At 67.9% G+C, this 20,178-nt stretch overlaps 2 protein-coding genes across 4 annotated transcripts; one reads left to right on the forward strand and one right to left on the reverse strand.

The window, feature by feature from the left end:
• Positions 1 to 221: 221 nt before the first annotated feature.
• On the forward strand, positions 222 to 7,200 carry SIGIRR (single Ig and TIR domain containing). Of its 3 annotated transcripts, none has more exons than XM_059710744.1 (10): positions 222 to 340; positions 3,313 to 3,468; positions 4,072 to 4,270; positions 4,736 to 4,869; positions 4,975 to 5,115; positions 5,427 to 5,570; positions 5,955 to 6,057; positions 6,134 to 6,284; positions 6,485 to 6,674; positions 6,933 to 7,200. In XM_059710744.1, the coding sequence occupies exons 2-10, from the start codon at positions 3,462 to 3,464 to the stop codon at positions 7,094 to 7,096; spliced, it is 1,233 nt and encodes a 410-aa protein (XP_059566727.1). In that variant the 5' UTR covers positions 222 to 340; positions 3,313 to 3,461; the 3' UTR covers positions 7,097 to 7,200. The 3 variants fall into 3 exon arrangements, with proteins under 3 accessions (XP_059566727.1, XP_059566725.1, XP_059566728.1); XM_059710742.1 differs by lacking the exon at positions 222 to 340 and adding an exon at positions 804 to 1,079; XM_059710745.1 differs by lacking the exon at positions 222 to 340 and adding an exon at positions 2,457 to 2,653.
• Positions 7,201 to 8,089: 889 nt separating this feature from the next.
• Positions 8,090 to 16,262, reverse strand: PKP3 (plakophilin 3). Its single transcript, XM_059710697.1, has 13 exons — positions 15,903 to 16,262; positions 13,214 to 13,293; positions 12,454 to 13,082; positions 12,245 to 12,368; positions 11,572 to 11,776; positions 11,115 to 11,289; positions 10,201 to 10,318; positions 9,950 to 10,120; positions 9,691 to 9,876; positions 9,122 to 9,275; positions 8,796 to 8,988; positions 8,630 to 8,717; positions 8,090 to 8,470 (listed from the first exon to the last, which is right to left on the reverse strand). The coding sequence occupies exons 1-13, from the start codon at positions 16,132 to 16,134 to the stop codon at positions 8,435 to 8,437; spliced, it is 2,391 nt and encodes a 796-aa protein (XP_059566680.1). The 5' UTR covers positions 16,135 to 16,262; the 3' UTR covers positions 8,090 to 8,434.
• Positions 16,263 to 20,178: the final 3,916 nt, after the last annotated feature.

Genomic DNA, 20,178 nt, shown 5'->3' on the forward strand with positions numbered 1-20,178 from the left:
TGGGGAGGAGGAGCAGAACCGCCAACGGTGACCCGGCGACCCGGGGGACGGTGGAATCTCCCAGGAGTCCCTCCCGGGCGCCCACTCTCAGGGCTGGGTGGCGGGTTTGGCCTCTGCCCCCAGGCCTGGCCACTGGGCGCCAGTCTTGAGTGCCAGCCAAGGGCGCCAAGCGAGACATTGGGTCCGCCCTCAGCCTGGGCGATGGGCGGGACCGCACCTGTCGCGCCGCCCGGGCTGTCGCGCTGTGCACCTGACCCAGGTGAGCCGCCCCGCCCCCGCGGTCGCGCGCGCCCCAGGCTTGGCAGCAGATGAGTGGCAGTCACGGCCCAGACCCACGGGGGTGAGTGGAGGTCGCCGACTCCCAGAAGTCGGACCCAGGCCCGGTGCTCGGGAAGCCAGGGGGGCACCTTGCCCCAGGAGCCTCCGGGCGGGCGCGGTCCCGCAGGAAGCGGCTCGGAGTCGGGCTGGCTGCCCGCGTCGCCGGAAGCCCAAGCCCGTCCGCGCACCGGCCTCTCGGGCCTTCCCGCTGCGTCCGGCGCGAGCAGTGGCTTCCTAGTGACCTTTGCGCAGCAGAGGGAGGGGGCGCCGGACCTCCACGAGCGCCCCAAACCCGGACCTTAGACCTGAGACCTCCCAAGGCCCGGGGGGGCGGGGGGGGGCGGGGGGGAGAGTTGGTGAGCGACCGGAGAAACGTGCAGGGGCCGCGGCGACCGGGCAGAGCTCCTGCCCTCCGCGCCCCCGCCCCGCGCGCTCCCGCCCTCTGCGCGCGGCCCCCGCACCTGGAGTGTGGGGTCCTAAGTCCACCCCGGGGAGGCGGAGCGTGCTGTGGGGCGTGTGGCGGGGAGGACCGGGCTCCTGGGCCCGGGAGAGCAGGACGGAGCCCTCGGCCCGCGTGGCCACAGCCTCCGAGGCACGCTCTTTGCTTCGGGAGAGACGCCGGGGCGCAGAGGGGCTGCGCGCCCCGCAGGAGGGGGAGACGCTCGGAGACCCTGGGTGCTGAGCAGCGAAGCCGGCGGCGGGCAGGGGCTTAAGGGCGGAGGAGTCCGGGCTTTGCGCGAACCACGGCTGTGGAGCCAAAGGTGCTGGGGCGCAGGGGGCGCGCGTGGGTTCAGAAGGGCTGCTGGTGAGGGCGCCTGAGGCCACGTGGGTTTTTCCGCTCCCCTTGGAGGGGAGGGTGGGCCTGGGAGGCGAAGGAGGATGCGGTGGACGCTAGTAGAGGGAGCTGGTGGCAAGATGAGCGCACCGGCGGGGGGGGGGGGGGCGGGGGACAGTCTGGCTGGAGCGTTGAAATCCCGCGAGGCTGGGGGTGGGGGGGACGGAGGGGGTGCACCCGGGGAGAGCTCAGCTCTGCCCTGCCCAGGGGCCTCACATCTACTAGCCTCCAGGCCACTGGCGCCTGGAGGAGAGGCTAGGACAGCTGATCCCTCCAGCGGGCCCAGGCTCGGTTCTGTGGGACCCTCACCCACGTTCTTGAGGGCCACGGTGGGGTTGGCAGGGCTGGGCCAGGGTCAGACGAAGGGTGTACGAAACCTGATGCATTTAAGAGGCTTCTCTGGTGGCCCCGCGTGGGTGAGGGTAGGGACACCTGTTGCTAGGCCCTGAGTCCCAGGTCAGCCTGGGGCGGCGGGCTGCCCCCACCTGGCCTCTGCTAAGGCCCCTGTTGACTTCCTTGCCTGGAAAAGGGAGCACTGTCCCCCCCCCCCCCCACTCCCCCACCCCTGTCCCCCACTCCCAGCCGGAAACCAAGGTCACAGGATACCTCAGCCCACTTGTGACTGCTCACCGTTTGGGGGCTACACCGGAGGGGACCAGAGAGCCCGGCTCAAGGCCCCATTATTGGCAGAAGTTACTGTAGGACCCCTCCCCCACCAACAGGTCAGAGGTTAGAGCAGGGGTGGGCAAACTTTTTGACTCGAGGGCCACAATGGGTTCTTAAGCTGGACCGGAGGGCCGGAACAACAGCATGGATGGAGTGTTTGTGTGAACTAATATAAATTCAAAGTAAACATCATTACATAAAAGGGTACGGTCTTTTTTTTCAATAGTTTTATTCATTTCAAACGGGCCAGATCCGGCCCGTGGGCCGTAGTTTGCCCACGGCTGGTAGAGACACGGGCTGCTCACTTGCGGGGAGGACTGGAGACTCGCCCACTCCCCTGGTGTGGTGTCTGTGAGGTCTGCGGGCAGCAGGCCACACTGCCCAGGGGCCCCCCTGTGTGTGTGCAGGACGGCCCGACGGAGGTCACCTCTCCAGGACCCTCACGTTGCCTGGCCCCAGCCTCTGCATCCTCCCGGCACCTCAGGCCTGGCCCCGGGAAGCGGTGCCCGGGCTGGGGCGGGCCCAGAGGAAGGAGCCCTTGACTCAGAGTTACAGGAAGAGCGGCAGGCGGGGCGGGCGGGGCCAACCCACTGCCCGCCCGCCTGGAGGGGTGGCGCCTGGGTGGGGTTTAGGGTTAGGAGAGGATGTGACTGCGCGGCCAGGAAGCTTCGGAAAAGTTCTGATTAAAATACACACACAAAGCCAGGTCCTCGCCCTGCTGGGCGATGGGTCCCCAGCAGCCGGTGGGACGGGGCCGGGGCCTGCGAGCGGAGTTGCTCCCAAGCACAGGTCAATGACTTCCATGACCAGCGTTGCTAGCAGGACCGGAACCAGGTGACTGGGCGCCCTCCCCCCTCGGCCTCCTGCTCTGCGGCAGCCTGAATATCCTCACCCTCTGAGGCCTCCCCGGCCTGAGGCCTGTCCTAGGTCAGGCCTGCGGCATGTGCCTGGGTGAGCGAGGGCCAACAGGAGGCTGCTGTGCGCCAAGGGGTGGTTCATGTGTGTGGTGGGGACATGCAGGTGCTCCTGGCTGCGTCCCTGGCAGGAGCTGTGCCCGGGTGTGCCGGGTGTGCCCACTGTGTGGGCCCCAGAGGGCTGGAGGGTGGGAAGTGTCCACGTGCGCACACGGGCCAAGGTGGGAGCTTAGTGCAGGTGTGTGTGTGCAGGGGGGGGGGGCGGGGAGGAGGGTGTGCAGAGAGCCTGTGCAGAAGAGGGGTGTGAACGGGTGAGTGTGCAGGGCAGGCCCACTCCTGGCCTCATGAGGGTGCCAGAGGGATGCCCACTGTTCCATCCTGGGCCATCACGGTGGCGGCCCTGGGGCAGGTGAAGGTGAGTTGAGGGCCCGGTGTGAGGGGCTCAGAGAGACTCTGTTCTGGTGTCTGGGTGCCCCGCTGCCATCCCAGAGGCAGCCAGTGCACAGCGCTGCTTGTGACCGAAGTTACATGTTAACTCGTCCTGTTCTTGTTTAACTTGCTCTCTGGGAATGGCGGCAGCCTCTGACCCATCCTGGCAGCCTGACTGACCCACCACAAAGACAGAGAGCGAGTCCTGCCAGCCCTGGGGTCCAGCCTGCTCAGCTGAGGAGCCGTGGAGCCAGGGGTGGCACCGTGCCCGGCTTGCCCGAGGAGGCCCTGGCCAGACCATGGCAGGTAGATGGGTCAGAGGGACGGGCACGGGCCCCACTTTGCCTCCAGCACCTCCCTGGCGCCAGGCTGCCATTTAGCCCAGACTCTGCCCCCCCCTCCCAGGCTTGTGGGGGTGGGCGCTGCTGGGGGGCCCAGGGCGCGGGCGGGGAGAGCGGGCTGCTGGGCACCGCGCCATCTGGCGGTGGCTGTGTGCTCTGACCCCTGCTCGGGCTCAGTCCATTGATTTTAAGAAGAGAAGCTCAGGTCTCAGGAGGCGGAAAGGCTTGCCTGTGGTCAGCAGAGGGTCCTGGGACCCTGGCTCCCATCTCAGGTGGAAGGTGCTGGCACCCCCAGCACCCCAGTCCCCCAAACCACGGTGCCCACACTCACTACAGCTCCCCAGTGGGGGTGGGGCTGAGGCCTTGCGCCTGGGGCTCTCGTCCTGGGTGGATGAGCCCTCAGATGCTGGGGCCCCGTTCTCCATGGGACTCGCGGATGGACATGGTGTGACCACCAAGCGGTCCGGGCCACTGGCCGGCCTTGTGGTTCCTGGCCCTCAGACTGTCTGTGGACAAGGGGGGCCTGGTGTCCTGAGCGCGGCTAACCCCCTGGGTCCTCTCTCTGCAGGCGTCTGCGACAGGCCCCCCAACTTCCTCTCCCCTTCCGGAGACCAGACTCTGGGGCCTCCCCTGGGCAGTGTGGTCACGCTGAACTGCACGGCCTGGGTGGTCTCTGCGCCCCAATGTCCCCTGCTCCCAGTCCGGTGGCTAAAAGACGGGCAGCCGCTGGGCAACGGCAGCCAATTTGACCTTCATGAGGACTCCTGGTAAGAGACCACCCTGGACACCATGGCCAGTGGCCTCTCTGACCTACACCCTGGTCTGTGACCACCTGGACATGGCTGGGGAGTGACCTCCCGGACATGACACGGCACAGGGCCCCTATGGACACAGACTGAGGGTCAATGACCGGAGGGACAGGCGGCCCTGTAGACACTGCCCACTGCCTGGGACCATGGGTGCCAGCAGGGTCCTGAGGCCTGAAGGAGGCACTGGCCATTGGGCCACGCCTGGGATCGGAGCACCCCAGGACCCAGGCCCAGGATTAGGGCGCCTCGCTAGACAGATCCATACCCACTCCAGGTTCTGCCGCTTCTCTTAGCTCATGGCCCATGGGCTGCCCAGGAGGCCACACCTGCAGGCTCTCTCTCGGCATCCCGGACTGGCGGGGCTCCGGGGGTCCCCTGATGCTCTTGGGCCCCTGCTGAGAAGTTGGGGCCTGGTCTCCTCAGGGTCAAGGCCAACCTGTCAGAGGTGCTTGTGTCCAGTGTCCTGGGGGTCAACCTGACCAGTGCTGAGGACTACGGGGCCTTCACCTGCTCCGTCCAGAACGTCAGCTCCGCTTCCTTCACTCTCTGGAGAGCTGGTGAGGGGGTACCCGGGTTGGGGATGGGGGGGCGGGGGGCTGGGAGCCTAGAGGCTGGAGGGGGTGGTGAGGGGACAGGGGCTCAGGATGCAGCTCTGTCCCCAGCCCCAGCAGGCCACTTAGCCGCCGTGCTGGCCTCACTGCTGGTGCTGCTGGCCCTGCTCCTGGCCGCCCTGCTCTACCTGAAGTGCCGACTCAACGTGCAGCTCTGGTACCAAAATGCCTACGGGGAGGTGGAGATGAACGGTGCGTGGGCCACGGTGCGTGGGCGGACGGCCTGCCCGCGGTCAGCGCAGGGGGTGGCTTCCGAGGTGGGGAACAGGGACCCACCGGCCATGCAGGGCTCCGGTGAGCACACACTCTGCAAGGAGGGACTCCACGCGGGTCAGGAGGCCACGGGGCCTGGGTCGGCTGCCCGGGTCCTGGTTCGAGGGCTCCCCTCGGCATCCTGTACTGGGGAGGGGCCGTGAGGAGAGGGTTAGGAGGCCCCAGGAGACAGCGCCTGGGGTGCAGGCCTGGGCCTGGACAGCGGCCGAGCTGACCCGTGCCGTCCGCAGACGGGAAGCTCTACGACGCCTACGTCTCCTACAGCGACAGCCCCGATGATCGCAAGTTCGTGAACTTCATCCTGAAGCCGCAGCTGGAACGGTGTCGGGGCTACAAGCTCTTCCTGGACGACCGCGACCTCCTGCCAAGGGCAGGTGCGGGGCGCGCTCGGCTCCCGCCCCGGACCCAGGCCCCGCCCTACGCTGCCTGTCCCCCGCCCCGCCCCCTTCCTTAACCCAGGCCCCGCCCTACGCTGCCTGTCCCCCGCCCCGCCCCCTTCCTTAACCCAGGCCCCGCCCTACGCTGCCTGTCCCCCGCCCCGCCCCCGCCCCTTCCTTAACCCAGGCCCCGCCCCCGCCCCTTCCTTGACCCAGGCCCCGCCCCCGCCCCTTCCTTGACCCAGGCCCCGCCCCCTTCCTTAACCCAGGCCCCGCCTCCCGGGCTCCGGGCCCCGCCCCTCCCAGGGCCCCGCCCCCCTCGCCTCGGACGCGCTCTGCCCGCGGTGGTCCCAGCCCCTCCCCGGTCCCCGGTCCCCGCAGAGCCCTCGGCCGACCTCCTGGTGAACCTGAGCCGCTGCCGTCGCCTCATCGTGGTGCTGTCAGACGCCTTCCTGGGGCGGCCCTGGTGCAGCCACAGCTTCCGGTGGGTCCCGCGCTGGGGGGCGGGGCGGGGGTGGGGGGTGGCCCAGTGCGACCTGCTGACGGCCCCGCGCCCGCAGGGAGGGCCTGTGCCGGCTGCTGGAGCTCACGCGCCGACCCATCTTCATCACCTTCGACGGCCAGCGGCGCGACCGCGCGCACCCCGCGCTGCACCTGCTGCACCAGCACCGCCACCTGGTGACCCTGCTGCGCTGGCGGCCCGGCTCCGTGGTGCGGAGAGAGGGGGCGGGGGCTCGGGGGGCCCTGAGGGGCGGGGTTCCGTGGCCGCTGCCCCAGGAGCCTCCTGTGAGGTTCCAGGCGCCAGTGAACACGCCCCGGGTGTGTTGTTGGGGGCCCTGGGCCGGCGCCTCCAGTGTCTGCATCGCCCATGCGTTCCCACCCGCTAAGCGCGTCCCCACCTTGGCCCCCAGACGCCTTCCTCCGATTTTTGGAAAGAGCTACAGCTGGCGCTGCCGCGGAAGGTGCAGTACAGGGCGATGGAAGGAGACCCCCAGACGCGGCTGCAGGATGACAAGGACCCCATGCTGATCGTGCGGGGCCACGTCCCCGAGGGCCAGGCCCTGGACCCCGAGCTGGACCCTGACCCCGAGGGGGACCTGGGTATGTGCACCCAGCCCCACCCCAACCCTGGGACACTCGGCCCCGTGCAGGGGGCTGCACAGGGCTGAGGGGCCCAGGTGGGGGGACTCGTCCCTGCCCTCTGGGGATGGGCTGGACCCCCCAGGACCCCCTCCCCTCACGGCTTCTTTCTCAGAGGCGCTTGGGCCTGAGACCTGGCCAGCGCCTCTGGGACCTCCAATGTCACTACTCGGGAGGGTGAGCAGGGAGCGTGGGCTTCAGGCCTGGTGGTACCCCCAGGTGTCCGCGGGCCTGTCTTTGGGGAGCCGTCAGCTGCGCCGCACGCAAGCAGGGCCTCGCTGGGAGAGGGCCGGGGTAGCGAGGTGGACGTCTCGGACCTTGGCTCCCGGAACTACAGCGCCCGCACGGACTTCTACTGCCTGGTGTCCAAGGACGACATGTAGCCGCCCCTCGCCCATCCCCCGGGAGCCGGACCTGGAGCCCCTGGGGGCGGGGGTGGCCCCAGTGCCCCTCCTTGTGCCAGAAAATAAAGTCCTTTTGGACCCTACCTCTGCCTTGTCCTGTCCTGTCCTGGGCAGGAAGGGGGGGGTGCACTGTGTTGGGTGGGGCACCTCTTACTTCCATCTTGGGCTCCCCAGGGCCCCCGACGCCTCCCTTTTTTCATCCCTGTGGCCTCACAGCACCAAATCGGGCTGTCCACTCCCACCCTCCCTCTCTCCCTCCTGCGCCAGCTCAGGCACGTCTTGCCGGAGCCTCCTTGGGTCCCCCTGCGAGGGGCAGTGTGGAGTCCCCAGTCCCCTCGGATGCAGACGGATCCAGACGGATCCCGAGGAGTCAGGCCCCTCAGAGGCTAGGGTGCTGAGCTTTGCGGAAGGAACCCTTTGTTGTGAAAATATCAGTGGCAGCTTCATAACCAAGGGGCCCGGCTCAGTGAGATGGGGGAGGGTCCCAGCCTCAGATGGACAGCTCAAGAGTCCCTGGTCAGGGTACCCCCACAGGCCCAAGGGGGGCAGGGCAAAGAGAGGTGTTGGGTGCCTTTGCCACACGAATGGTCCCCAGCTCTGCTGGTCCCTGCGCCTCAGGGGGCACTGAGGCCTCAGCTGCCTACCCCATCTCCTCCGCTGCTGGCCAGCTCTCCTCCCTGGCATGGGCCCAGGGCAGGCCTGGCTGTGTTTGGGGGCACTGGAGTCCCCCAGGGGTGAGACCAGCTAAAGAAGCATGTGGGTCCGGCTACAGTGGCTCAGCGTGAACCAGGAGGTCACGGTTCGGTTCCCGGCCAGGGTGCATGCCCAGGTTGCAGGCTCCATCCCCTGTAGGGGGCAGCTTGTCAATGGTTCTCTGGCATCATTGATGTTTCTATCTCCCTCTCCCTCTCCCTTCCTCTGAAACCAATAAAAACACATTTTTTTAAACAAGAAGACGCGTGCGGGCCTGGCTGCTGTCTTCACGACCACCTTTATTTTCAGCGCTGGCTGCCCTGAGGCACTGCCCGCCATGGGCAGCCCCGCCTCTGCCAGTGTGGCCTGGTCCCCACCCCATGCACCAGAGCAGCCTCAAGCCCTGCCCACTCCCTGCCCTGCGGAAGCCTCGTCCCCAGCTGCAAGCCCCCGTCCCCTGTCCTCTCCCTGGTGGCCCAGGCCTTTCCCAGTTGCACTCGGGGCTCCAGCGAGCGGCCCTGGGCCACCTGTCTTCTCCTCCAGGCGGCCCTCCAGCAGCAGGGGCTGGGCCCGGCCTCCGGAGCCCGGGCCGAGTCGCGTCCTCTTCCTCTGGGAAGGCCTCGCCTAGGGGCCCAGGAAGTCCTCCTTCCGATAGCCCTTCTGCAATCAGGCGGGGGTGCGAGTGAGAGGGTGCCGGCCGCCCCGCACCCACGCCGCCCTCCCCGGGGTGCTGGGGGGGACCCCGTGCCCTTGGCCTCCAATTCCACCCCCATCTCCGAGCCCCGCCCTGTGGCCCGCCCGCCCGATGCCAGAACCTACCGCCCGGAAGTCTCGGTGGAGCTTGTTGTACTGCCACAGGTTGGCCAAGAGGCTGGAGGCTGCCCGGGAGGACTTCTCGCTGTCGGGGCTGGGGGATGAGGGCAGGGGTCAGCGAGGGGCAGGCTCAGCCAGAAGGCGGCAGGGGGGGGGGGGCGGGGGCGCTCACCTGTCACGTTTCTTCTTGATGAAGACCAGCTTGCGGAGCCCGTCGAAGTACAGCAGGTCCCGGGCGGCGATGGGACTCGCCACCACCAGGTTGTTGAGCACCGCGATGATGTTCACCAGTACGTCCGCCGGCGGGCACTTCTCGCCCACGCTGCCCGGCAGCTTCTCGATCAGGTGACTCACCACCTTGGTGGCTGCGGGAGAACGGGAGGCAGGTCAGGGTCAGCCCCACTCCCAGCCCATCTGCCCGCCGGCCGCCAGCCGCCAGCCCGGCGGGGCAGAGCCCACGGGGTGGGCGGGGGCAGAGCCGGGCGGGCGCAGACTCACACATCTCGTCCTTGTTCCTGGCGTTCCGGGACAGGTTTCGGATGAGGCCGGTCAGTGAGCGCAGCTGGTGGTGGTCGGCCGTGCGGACGCGGTCCAAGAGCGGGTTCAGGATGCGCTCCTGCTCCAGGGCCAGGCGGCTGAGCACGCCCGCCCACTGCAGGCGGGAGAGGGGCTGGTGGGTGCCGGCGAAGGCGCCAGCGCCCCCTTGGCATCCCCGCAGCCGACCCCTGGGGAAACTGAGGCAGGGCTGCCGGGACCTCGCCAGGTGGGCCCCCCTGGACTTAGGCCGGCTGGGTAGCTCCCCTCGGACCCAGCCCAGCATCCCAGACACCCCCTCCTTCTGGTCCCTCCTGCCCAGCTCCGAGGCTGCCTTCCCTCCCTCCCTGGGTCGTTCTGGCCCATCCACAAGTTTGCATCCATCCCCCTGTCACTGTCCCTCTCCCAACAGACTGTCAACTCCAGGAGAGCAGGCTCTCACGCCCCGCGCCCCTACCCCCTGCCCCCTGTGCGTCCCCTGCGCGTGGCCAGGCATGGGTCCCGTCCGCCCAGGGCCCTGCTCGCGGCCTCACCCTGCGGTCGCCGGCGGTGATGTTCTGCAGGGCCCCGGCGGCCGCCTCCGTGGTGTGCCGGTTGAGCTCGCAGCGCTGCAGGAGGCGGTTGTACAGGCCCACGATCTGGGGGCTCCACAGCCACTCGAGGCCCTTGGGGTCCTTGGACACCTCGGCGAAGGTGAGTGCGTCGGCAGTGATGGGCAGCTGGGCGGTGGGCACAGAGGTCAGCCAGGGTCAGGCCAGGCCCCTGCTCCCGCCAGCCCAGGCCCGAGCCCACCTCTCGCAGCCGCCGGCTCTGTGGCGTGAAGCAGCCCACCACCTCGCTGGGCGGCGCCCCGGCCATGTCCCTGCGGCCCCGGCCCTCGAGGCGCTGCAGGGCTGACGGCGGCATCTCGTCGTACAGGCGGTAGGACAGGTTCCTCAGCACGCACACGGCGTTCTCCACACTCTGTGGGGAGCGGACTGTGGTCAGAACGGGCTGGCCCCTCCCCACTCCACCGGCCGCCCTCCCCACCGGCCACCCCTCACCTTGTCCTCGCACTTGCCCACGTCCAGGGCCTGGTTGATGTAGGTGACCAGGGCGTCCACCAGCCCATGGCACTCACGCATCTTCTGGCGAGTGGCCTGGGAGGCCGAGCTGAGGTTCCTGTGGGTGGAGGCGGATCAGAGACCCCCCCAGGGACCCCGGGAGGAGCCCACCCCACGGAGACCTGAGCCCGAGGGCTAAAACCCTTAGTGCCCGCCCCCTTCTCCCCCTGCTCCTGGTCCCTGGTCCCACTGCACCGCCCTCCCCTCCTGGAAACGTCCGGAGGAGGTTAGGAATGTCAGATCAGGTGCCTGATTTAATGAAACCTGAGCCTGCAGGCCCAGAATCCACTGACATCACACCTGGCAGCCACAGTTGGCACCGGACCCACTGCGCCAGCACCTCTGTCTTTTAGTTTTAAATATAATTTTACTGATTTCAGAGAGGAAGGGAGAGGGAGAGAGAAACATCAATGATGAGAATCATGGATCGCCTGCCTCCTGCACGCCCCACACTGGGGATGGAGCCTGCAACCTGGGCCTGTGCCCTGACAGGGAATCAAGCCCTGACCTCCTGGTTCATAGGTCGATACTCAACCACTGAGCCACACTGGCTGCCTCAGCACCTGGGTCTTGCTTGGTTGACTGCTTCTCTGCCTCCTCCTTCAGCCCTCCCAGCACCCGCTCTCCCTGGCGTCCTGGCATCCTCTCCCACCCCGCTCCTGGGTGCCCCTGAGGAAGCCCCGCCCCACGCCCCTAGGGAAGCCCCACCCCCGCCCCTGGGGAAGCCCCGCCCCCGCCCCTGGGGAAGCCCCGCCTCCGCGCCCCTGGGGAAGCCCCGCCCCCGCCCCTGGGGAAGCCCCGCCCCGCCCCTGGGGAAGCCCCGCCCCGCCCCTGGGGAAGCCCCGCCCCCGCACCTGAGGAAGCCCGTGGCGTTGTAGAAGATCTCCGCCTCGGAGGCGTTCTGCTGGATGAGGGGCGGCCCCCCGGCCCCCGAGAGCGGGCTCAGCACCAGGTCTGTGAGCTGCTCCAGCGTGTCCCGGGCCAGGCGGTCCTTCAGGTGGTCGCTGGAGGACAGGTTCCACAGGATGCCTGGGCGGGGAGGCCGAGGCCTGGTCAGGGGCGCCCGCCACCCTCCGGCTCTCCCGGGGAGGGTGGGAGGAAGCGTGTAAGCTCTCCCGGGGCTCCGCCTGGGCCCGGGGTGGGGAGCCTCCCTGCGCGCCCCCTGGGGACAGCTGGCGTGCGGCCCGGGGACCTGGCCCTGGGCACTGGAGACCCGCCCCCGGGTAGCCACGGGACCAGAGGTGGGACAGGGCGGGCAGGCGGAGACGGGACAGGAGAAGGACACAGGCAGAGGGGTGGCCGCGCCGGCACCTGTGACGTTCTTGCGCAGCTCGTCGTCCTGCTCGCGCAGCGTCCGCAGCAGCTCGAAGATGCCGTTCTCCTCCACCAGGGCCAGCTTGTTGTCCGCGTTGTCGTAGATGAGGTTGCGCATGGCGCCCGTGGCGTGGCGCTGCACCTCCTGGTTGGCGTGGTTGAAGAGCTTCACCAGCCGGGGCACGGCCTGGAGACTGCGGGCCTGCAGCACAGCACGCGCCGTTAGCCCACGTGTGCACACTGGACAGGCGTGTGCACGGGTGTGCAGAGGCATACAAAGGTGTGCAGGCGTGTGCAGAGGTGTGCAGGCGTGTGCAGAGGTGTGTAGGGGGAAACAGAATGCAGGTATAGGCAGGTGTATGCAGGTGTGTACAGAGGTGTGCAGGTGTGCAGGGGGATACAGAATGCAGGTATAGGCAGGTGTGTGCAGGTGTGTAGAGGTGTGCTGACGAATGCAGGTGTATACAGGTGTGTGCAGAGGTGTGCAGTGTATGCAGACATATGCAAACCACTCCCTCCTGCTCCTCCTCTGCTGAGGAGACTCTGGCAAATGAAGCCAGCACAGTCCCCTGGGGTCAGGGAGGGTGGTCATGAACCAGAGGTCAGGGAGGGTGGTCAGGGGCCAGAGGTCAGGGAGGGTGGGGTCACAGGGGTGCCGCAGGGCAGTCACCTGCTTCTTGGCCGCCGCATCGCTGTAGCACTTGTGCTGGATGTAGGCTGCGCCCAGCACCTGCAGGTTGGGGTCTGAGGCCATGAGGTACTTCACTGCCGAGGGCAAGTCAATGTCGTCGAAGCTGCAGAGACAAGGGTCCAGGGTCAGGCTGAGCTGGGGACGGCGGGGGCCGAGGCAGCCGCCCCCTCCCGGCCAGGCCCGCTCACCCGCTGCTGAGCCGCTGCAGAGCGCGCTGGCCGCCGTAGCTGTCCAGCCCGCGCACGTCGGGCAGGTGGCCCGCGTCGCCCAGGCTGAGGCTGAGGCTGCGCACGGACGGCGCTCGGGCCACGGGCTCCAGGACGCCGGGCACGGCGCCCGCCCCCACGCGGCTGCGGTGGCTGCTCTGGAACCGCTGCAGCGTCCGCATGGCCGGGGCGCGGATAGTCCGGCTGGGCGGGCCGTCGGCGGCCTCGGGCCAGTCCAGGCCCCCTGCCCGCCCGGAGCTGGCGCTGGCGCTGGCCTGGCGCTCATAGGCGAAGGCCCTGTAGGCGGCGGCGGCCCCGGGCTCCAGCTGCTCCGACAGCACGCTGCAGTGGTCGTCCAGGCCCCCGGGCCCCAGCCGCAGCGAGCGGAGGGACAGGGTGTCGTAGTCCACCCGGCCGCCCCCACGCTCGTGGTAGGACATGGGCCGGGGGGGCATGGGTGCGGCGGGCAGGGCTCCCCCGTACCCCACGGCCCCAAAGGCGCTGCCCCCGTTGTGGGCAGAGCTCACCCTCCGACTGCAGCTCAGGTCCACGGCCGAGCGGGAGGACCAGGTGGCCGGGCTATAGGTGGGCTTGGCGATGGGCCGGAAGGTCTGTGGGCGGGATGGGGATGGCCATGACTGGGGGCGGGCTCTCCCTGACCCTGGGGACCACAGCCACCCCAGAGCCTCCCCCATGTGACCGCAGAGCCCAGACTCTCCAGGCTGGCGCGGGTGTCACTCACCGAGGTGCTGTCCCCACTCAGGCCCTGAGAGCGGGAGCTGAAGCCGGCCTGCAGGGTGTGGTACTGGCCCCGGGACGCGCCTGTGGACAAGGGCTGTGGTAGCTTGGCCCGGCTCACGGCCTCCGGCCTCCCCTCCTTCACCCTGAGACCCACTGGGGGGTGGGGGGGTGTCTTGGCTCTAGTTCCTGCCATCTGTCTCCACTGACGCCAGCCCTGGTGGTCCCTCTCCCACAGCCCCCCTCGCCTCCAGCTGTGCTGGGGGACAGACATGCTCACCCCATGACCTCCCAGTCCCCTGGGCAGTGAGCCCAGGACTCCTGCATCAGCTCTCCAATCTGCAGGGCTCAGGGCCTGGCCGCCTCCTCCAGGCAGCCACACTGACCTCCTGCCAGCCGGTCCTGGGCTCTGGTCAACAGGGGTGAGGCTTCGCTCACAGTCTCCCTGGACCAGTCTGGCCTGAGGTGCATTCCCCTGTCCCACCTGGCAGAGCCACACCCGCCCCGTCCGACACACTGACTGAGGGCACTGGCGCCAGCCCGACTCCACAGTGAGTGGACGGACCGGTGGGTGGGTGGGTGGCTGGTGGAGGGAGGGTGGAGAGACAGGAGACAGACCCATGTGAGGATGGACAGACAGACTGAGGGTGACGGCATAGCTAAGCCTGGAGGGTGGAGGGTGGGAAGGATGGTGAGCAGACAGCTGGGTGACAGACGGCGGGGGGCGGGGGGGGGGGGACAGACAGATGGGTGGGGTGTGGGTGGTCAGATGGGTGGGTGGATGGGCAGATGATGGGGACATAGGCAGGGCAGAGGGACAGACCAGGCTGGGTGGGTGCCTGGGTGATGCGAGGAGCAGGGACTTTTGACCGGAAGGTGCTGCCTGGGGGGTCAGCCTCTGCCAGGGTCCCTGCTGGGGCCACACCTGTGGGTGAAGAGTCTCATCTGCCCAGAGGACTCAGGGTGGTGAAGGGAGGGCCTGTGCCTTCCAGATTGTCCAGACCCGCCCTGGTTAATGAGGCTTCTAGGCAGGAGCTATTAACTCCTTGACGCTAGTGAGGCTCAGCCTGGGGGGGCACACCCCCACCCCAAATTATAATCTTCCTGCTCCTAATTGGCAGGGCAGCCAGGGTGTTAATTAACTGCTCCCTGTGCCATCCTCCACCCTCTGACCCCTGGGCACCAACTAGGCCACCATTGAGGATGAGGCTGGGAGGATAGGGGAGGAAGGACCTGGGAACCCAGGCTGCCTGGTGGCCCTTATGCTGTGGACGGGGGTCTCCACCCTGCACATCCTGGGAGGTTCATCTTACTGGTCCCAGTTGCTGTGGCTCAGTGAGGAGGAGATGGCATTAGCATTCATGCAGGCACACACACTCACATCACACGGGACACACACACATCACACGGGACACACACATCCATGGGCATACTCACATCACACAGGACACCCATCCATGGACACACTCACATCACACGGGACACACACACATCACACGGATGCACACACATCCATGGGCATACTCACATCACACGGGACACCCATCCATGGACACACTCACATCACACGGGACACACACACATCACACGGATGCACACACATCCATGGGCATACTCACATCACATGGGATGGACACACATCCATGGACACATTCACATCACACGGATGCACACACATCCATGGACACACTCACATCACACAGATGCATACACACCCATGGACACACATCACACATCCATGGACACACTCACATCACACGGATGCACACACATCCATGGGCACACATCACACATCCATGGACACACTCATATCACACGGATGCACACACATCCATGGGCACACATCACACATCCATGGACACACTCATATCACACGGATTCACACACTCACATCACATGGGACACACACATCCATGGACACACTCACATCACATGGATGCACACATATCCATGGACACACTCATATCATATGGGAAGGACACACATCCATGGACACACGTTCACGGGGTACACACACACACACACACACATACACGTGGAGCCAGGATTCCTGCACAGGGCAGGCTGCCTGGCACCGGGGCCCCCCACCCTCTGTTCTCATAGAGAGTATCTGGGTCACGCCAGGGGCCTCCCCTGCAATCCCGCAGGGGCCCTGCTCAGACCAGCAGGCGGTGGCTCCCGTCCAGGATTCCCAGACCTGCTGGGAATGTTTCTGCTTCTGTTTGTCTGCTCCTTCCCGTGGGGCATGGGGGTGGGGAGGGGGCTGGAGTCTCTCTCCTGGGGCTGCCCTGTGTCTGCCTATGTCTGGAACCATGTGTGAGCCTGTCATGGGGAAGGGACGTGTGTACATTCTGGGTTTGCCCCGAGATGGGCCTGGCTGGCTCGCCATGTGCTGCTCTTCCTGTCGGCCGGCCCCCCAAGGGCTCAGGGCTGAGGGCAGTTGGGCCCCCCCCCAGGCTCGGCGGGAGGACCCGGGGTCCCAGTCGGTGCTGGAAGGCCCCACCCATGGCTTCTCCCACGCCCGCCAGGGCGGGGCGGGTGACTCAGGGCAGGCCTCAGTGAGTCAGGGAGCTGAACCCTGAGCCAGCCCCGTGCAGGCCTCTGGCCCTGGCACCACCCCGCCCGCCGCCCGCCCGCCGAGGCGGCCTCTGTGCCTCCACCACCCGGCGCCCACCCTGCCGGCCCCCGCCTACCTCGGGCCGCCCTGGTGACCCCGTCGGGCTCGGTGGTCCCGTTGTGCCGGGGCTGCTGGCCCAGCTGCAGGAGGCGGGCGCGGACCTGCTCCTGAACGCGGGCGGCTCGCAGGCGCTCGGCCTCCGGACCCTCGGCGCCCCGGCGGTCCAGCTGCAGGTCCGAGGGCAGCGCCAGGGAGCACACCCCGGCCTCGGGCTGCAGGGCCGACAGCAGGAAGTTACCGTCCTGCATGGCGGCGGGCGCGGCGCTGGGTCTGCCAGGCCCGGGCCGCCGAGGCCGCCTCCAGCCTGAACTGTCTTCACGTCTCGTCCCGGCCGCCCTGTCCCTGAAGTCCCCTCCCCGCTGGCCTCACCCAGAGCCGCGGGAGACAGATGCCCGCCCAGCCCCAGCTCGCAGGGGGCGGGGACACCTGGCCAGGTGGGAGGGAGGGGCCGCGCCTGCTTCGGGCGGAATCCGGGCGGAAGAACCGGCCCCTGGTGGCCCGGTCCCGGCCTGGCCGCCCCTCCTCCAGCCCATCCCTGGCCGGGCCCAGAATTGTTCCCTCCGTGAAGGCCCTCCAGGCCTGGGGTGGCGTGGGCTCACCGGGCCCCCCTGTGCCATGGCCGGCGCCTCCAGGAGCCTGCGGGGCGCTGTCCCTCCCTGGGGGGTGGGGGTGGGCCTAGGCAGGGGTTGGCATTAAGAGTCACCATTAGGGCCGGGGTCAGTGCTGAGGGTCGGGCTGAGGATAAAGGGCTTAAGCGGGGCTTTAGGGTGGGAGGGGCCTGGGAGGCTGGTTGCCATCCTCAGCGCCTGCGAGGCCCCGGAAGCTCGCCTAGGGTATGGCAACTCCAGACCTCGGTCCCCAGATGCTGGAAGTCACCTCCCCCTCCCCCCACACTCTGCAGAGGCCTCAGGGCCGGCTGGGCCCTCGGGCCCCCTCCCAGGCTCCTGCCACCCAGGCTATGGGGGGTGGGAAGCCATTTCCAACCCGTGAGTCAGGGCAGTGATGCGATGAGCAGGCGGGGCTGCCCCAGGGGCTGAGTCAGAGGGGCCCTCCTCCCAGCCTCCCGTGCAGAACCCAGGAGTCCCACAGATCCCCAACCCAGAGGTGTCGGAGAGGTGGGGGGAGGCCCTGAGGGTCCCCCTGGGTCCCTCCCCAGCTGGACCAGCGTCTCTAAGGCCGCCTGCCTGGGAGGCCTGGCTTGGACCCAGCAGAGGCCCCTGGTACCCTGAGTGAGGCTGGGGGCGGGGGGGGGGGGGGGAGCTCACGTACCTCCTGGTTCTCCTGGCAAAGTCCTGGGGGACCCCTCTAACGAAGAGCCTCTCTCCCTCGAGCCCTCTCTTCAATGGTAGAACCCCCCCCCCCATTGCCTTAATCTGCAAGGGGTCCTGGCAGGGACTGGGTGCCAGATGGGAATGGTGCCCGGGGCGGAGCCTGGGGGACCAGCGGGAGGTCAGCGTGTGTGGGGGGCCGGGATTGGTCAGAGGCGGGGGCGGGGGGCGGGGGGGGTACAGAGGGTCCCTGGAAAGGTCAGGGCAGAGGCCGGGGTGGGGACCTACCCGGGTGGTGGTCGGGACGCTGCGGGGCCCTCGGCTCATCCTGGCGGCTGCTGCTGGCTGAGGGGTCCCCGGCTCCGTCCCAGGCCCAGCGAGCTCGTCCGTCCGGGGAGGCCTCTCACTGCAGGACCGAGTGTGGGGGCGCGGAGGGCGGGGTGGGAACGCCCGCACACCCAGCTCATCAGACCGGTTGCTTCCCGGGGAGACGTGTTTTGTGTGGAAAAGTCCTGGGAGACAAGTTTGTGCGGCGCCGAGCGCACCTGGAGGCGCGCGCACGCCCGGACACGGCCAGGCCCGCCCTCCGCGGGGGTCCAGCCGGCTCCCTGGGCCCTGGCGGCCAGGCCTGGGGCAGGTTCCGGGCGGAGGTCTGGCAGGCCTGTGAGGAGAGGCTTGGGTGGGCGGGGCTCTGGTGGGGTCCCTGCCACGGGCGGGAGAGGGGGTGCCGGTGGGGGTGGCCCCGTTTTCAACGCTCGGCAGGGCCCCCGGCCAGTTCGGTGAAGCTCCCGCTCTCTTGGCAGGGAGGGGCCTGCGGAGCCCTGGTTACCATCTGTGGTGCTTCGGTGCCCAAAGCTGTAAGGAGCCCCCCTGAGGACATGTGACCCCCCCAACCATGGGACCTCGGGCCTCTGTGACTGGGGTCTCCGGAGAGCCTGGGGTCACTTTTTCTAATTGCTGCAGGGCCAGTGGGACTGGCCGTGGCCTGGACCTGCCCCCACTGCTCTCACCCCAGGCTGGAGCCCCTCCGACCCTGGACCAGCCCAGTTCGGTGTGGGGGTGAGCACAGGGGGCACGGTGGCTCCGGAGGAGGCAGGTCTGAGGCAGAGGGAGGAGGATTCACCCGGAAGCTTGGAGACAGCCAGTGCGGCCCCCTGGGGGGCAGGCTCCGAGGACTGCATCTAATCCCTCCCTGGGCCTTCGATGCAGCATCAGGGCTCGAACCTGGAACCTGAGGGCCTGGAAAGGTGAGTGACTCTTACTGGGAGGCGGAGGCTGGGGGCGCTGGGCAGGGGGAGCTCCGGGGAGGCCCGATGGGGGCAGGTTAGCCCTGACACCCCTTTATCCGACGGCAGAAAGGACGGGCTGGGGCGCCTACTATAGTGGGGACCCCCAGCGACTGTCACACCGTCCCTGAAGAGGAGTTGGGGCAAGAGAACGGGGAATGGGGGGCGGGGGGATGAGAAGTCTCAGGGCCTAGAGCCGGAATGGGGTGGAGGAGGAGGACCCTAGAGCTGCTTGGTGACTTGAAGCTGGGGGAGGGGCACAGAGGGCAGCCCTGCCCCTTCCCACGGTGGGGAGCCCGAAGGGGGTTGTTAGGAGCAGAGGTGGGGAGGAAAGCTTAAAGATATTAACAGCAAAATAATATTCAGAACAAAATTCAGGAGCGCGCAGGCGCAGAGAAGCAGCACAGGTGGGGGTGGGCTCAGCCTGCAGGTGGGGCGGGGTCGAGCTGCCGGACCGGGTTTGGGGCGCAGCTTGCCCTCCAGGCCCCCAGAGGCGTGGCATCTGCTGCCTCTGGGCCCCGACTCTGGGAATCCGGGCGCTTTGTGCCGCACCCACGCTCCCAAACCTTCCGGACTTCCCGCCTCCTTGCCGGTTTGGGCGCCCTCCAAGGCCAGCCCAGTCCCGTCTTCTCCAGGGAGCCTACCTGGATTTCGCCCCGGCCCCCCCTAACCCGCGGTGACCCTGGGTGGGGCCCCCTGACCTGGCATCCTCGGGGAGGCCCCCTCCTTCCACCTTGTGTCTCTGGTGTGGAAGGTACTTGAAAGGTACCGGCCCTCATAGGCCCCAGGTGGTACCTGCATCCACTCCCACCCCCACCCGCCCACCTGTCACTCATCCTGAGCACGGGCTCATCGCTGGGAGAGGTGTGCGTGACCGTGACAGACGCAGCTTCTCACAGGAGCCCCCTGGTGGGGTCTGCGGTAGGGGGGGGGCGGGGGGCGGAGGGGCACAGACAATGACCAAGCACAGTGGCCCACAGCAGTGACGCCTGGCAGGACGGAGGGGCAGCCAGGAGCCTGAGACCCTTTATCGGCTCAGGCAGAGGGAGGGGCTGGCGGAGGCCCCAGCAGGAACCCGCTTGGCCCGGGAGGACCCAGAATGGCATGGTGGCTGGAGCCGCGGCCGGGCCAGCCCCCAGTAGGAGCAGCAGTGGAGTCCTGGGTGCTTTCCAGCAGGGGAGCGGCTGTTAGATTTGTGTTCAAAGGAGCACCAGCCTCGGTGAGGAGCGGGAATGAAGGGAAGCAGAGGCCAGTGGGGAGGGGTGGCCGGGCCCCGGGGGCGGGGGGGGCAGCGAGCTGGGAGATAGGCAGCTGGTGCCCTTCCGGCAGGGTTTCTCCTCCCCTCCCCCTGGCACCGGAGGAGTGAAAGCCGATGCCACCTCCGGCAGAGTCCCGAGAAAACGGGTGATGAGGGTGCGCACACCGGGTTCATGGACTGCCCAGCACCAGGCGGGTGTGGGAAACGTCGCACTCCGTCTGATCCTACGGGCACCCCGGAGGCCAAGTGCGACGGGCACCCCCGGAGGCCAAGTGCGACCGCCTCCCTTTCCTTTTTTTCTAAATCCTCACCCGAGGATGTTTTCCCATTGGTTTTTAGAAAGAGTGGAAGAGAGAGGGAAAGACAGAGAGAAACATCGATGTGAGAGAGACACAGCAATGGGTCGCCTCCTGCACGTGCCCCGACCAGGGCCAGGGCCGAGGAGGAGCCTGCAACTGAGGCACGTGCCCTTGACCCAAT

The sequence above is a fragment of the Myotis daubentonii genome, chromosome 9 (genome assembly GCF_963259705.1).
Source record: "Myotis daubentonii chromosome 9, mMyoDau2.1, whole genome shotgun sequence".
NCBI classification, from domain to species: domain Eukaryota; kingdom Metazoa; phylum Chordata; class Mammalia; order Chiroptera; family Vespertilionidae; genus Myotis; species Myotis daubentonii.

Excerpts from the sequence above, each read along its gene's own strand:
- PKP3 (XM_059710697.1), bottom strand. The coding sequence starts at position 16,134 with ATGCAGGACGGTAACTTCCTGCTGTCGGCCCTGCAGCCCGAGGCCGGG. Across the intron at positions 13,083-13,213 it reads TGAGTGGGGACAGCACCTCG|ACCTTCCGGCCCATCGCCAA; the intron begins GTGAGTGACACC and ends TCCCGCCCACAG. Across the intron at positions 9,276-9,690 it reads TCACCGCCGGCGACCGCAGG|TGGGCGGGCGTGCTCAGCCG; the intron begins GTGAGGCCGCGA and ends TCCCGCCTGCAG.
- SIGIRR (XM_059710744.1), top strand. Across the intron at positions 6,285-6,484 it reads GCTGGCGGCCCGGCTCCGTG|ACGCCTTCCTCCGATTTTTG; the intron begins GTGCGGAGAGAG and ends CTTGGCCCCCAG. Across the intron at positions 6,675-6,932 it reads TGACCCCGAGGGGGACCTGG|GTGTCCGCGGGCCTGTCTTT; the intron begins GTATGTGCACCC and ends TGGTACCCCCAG.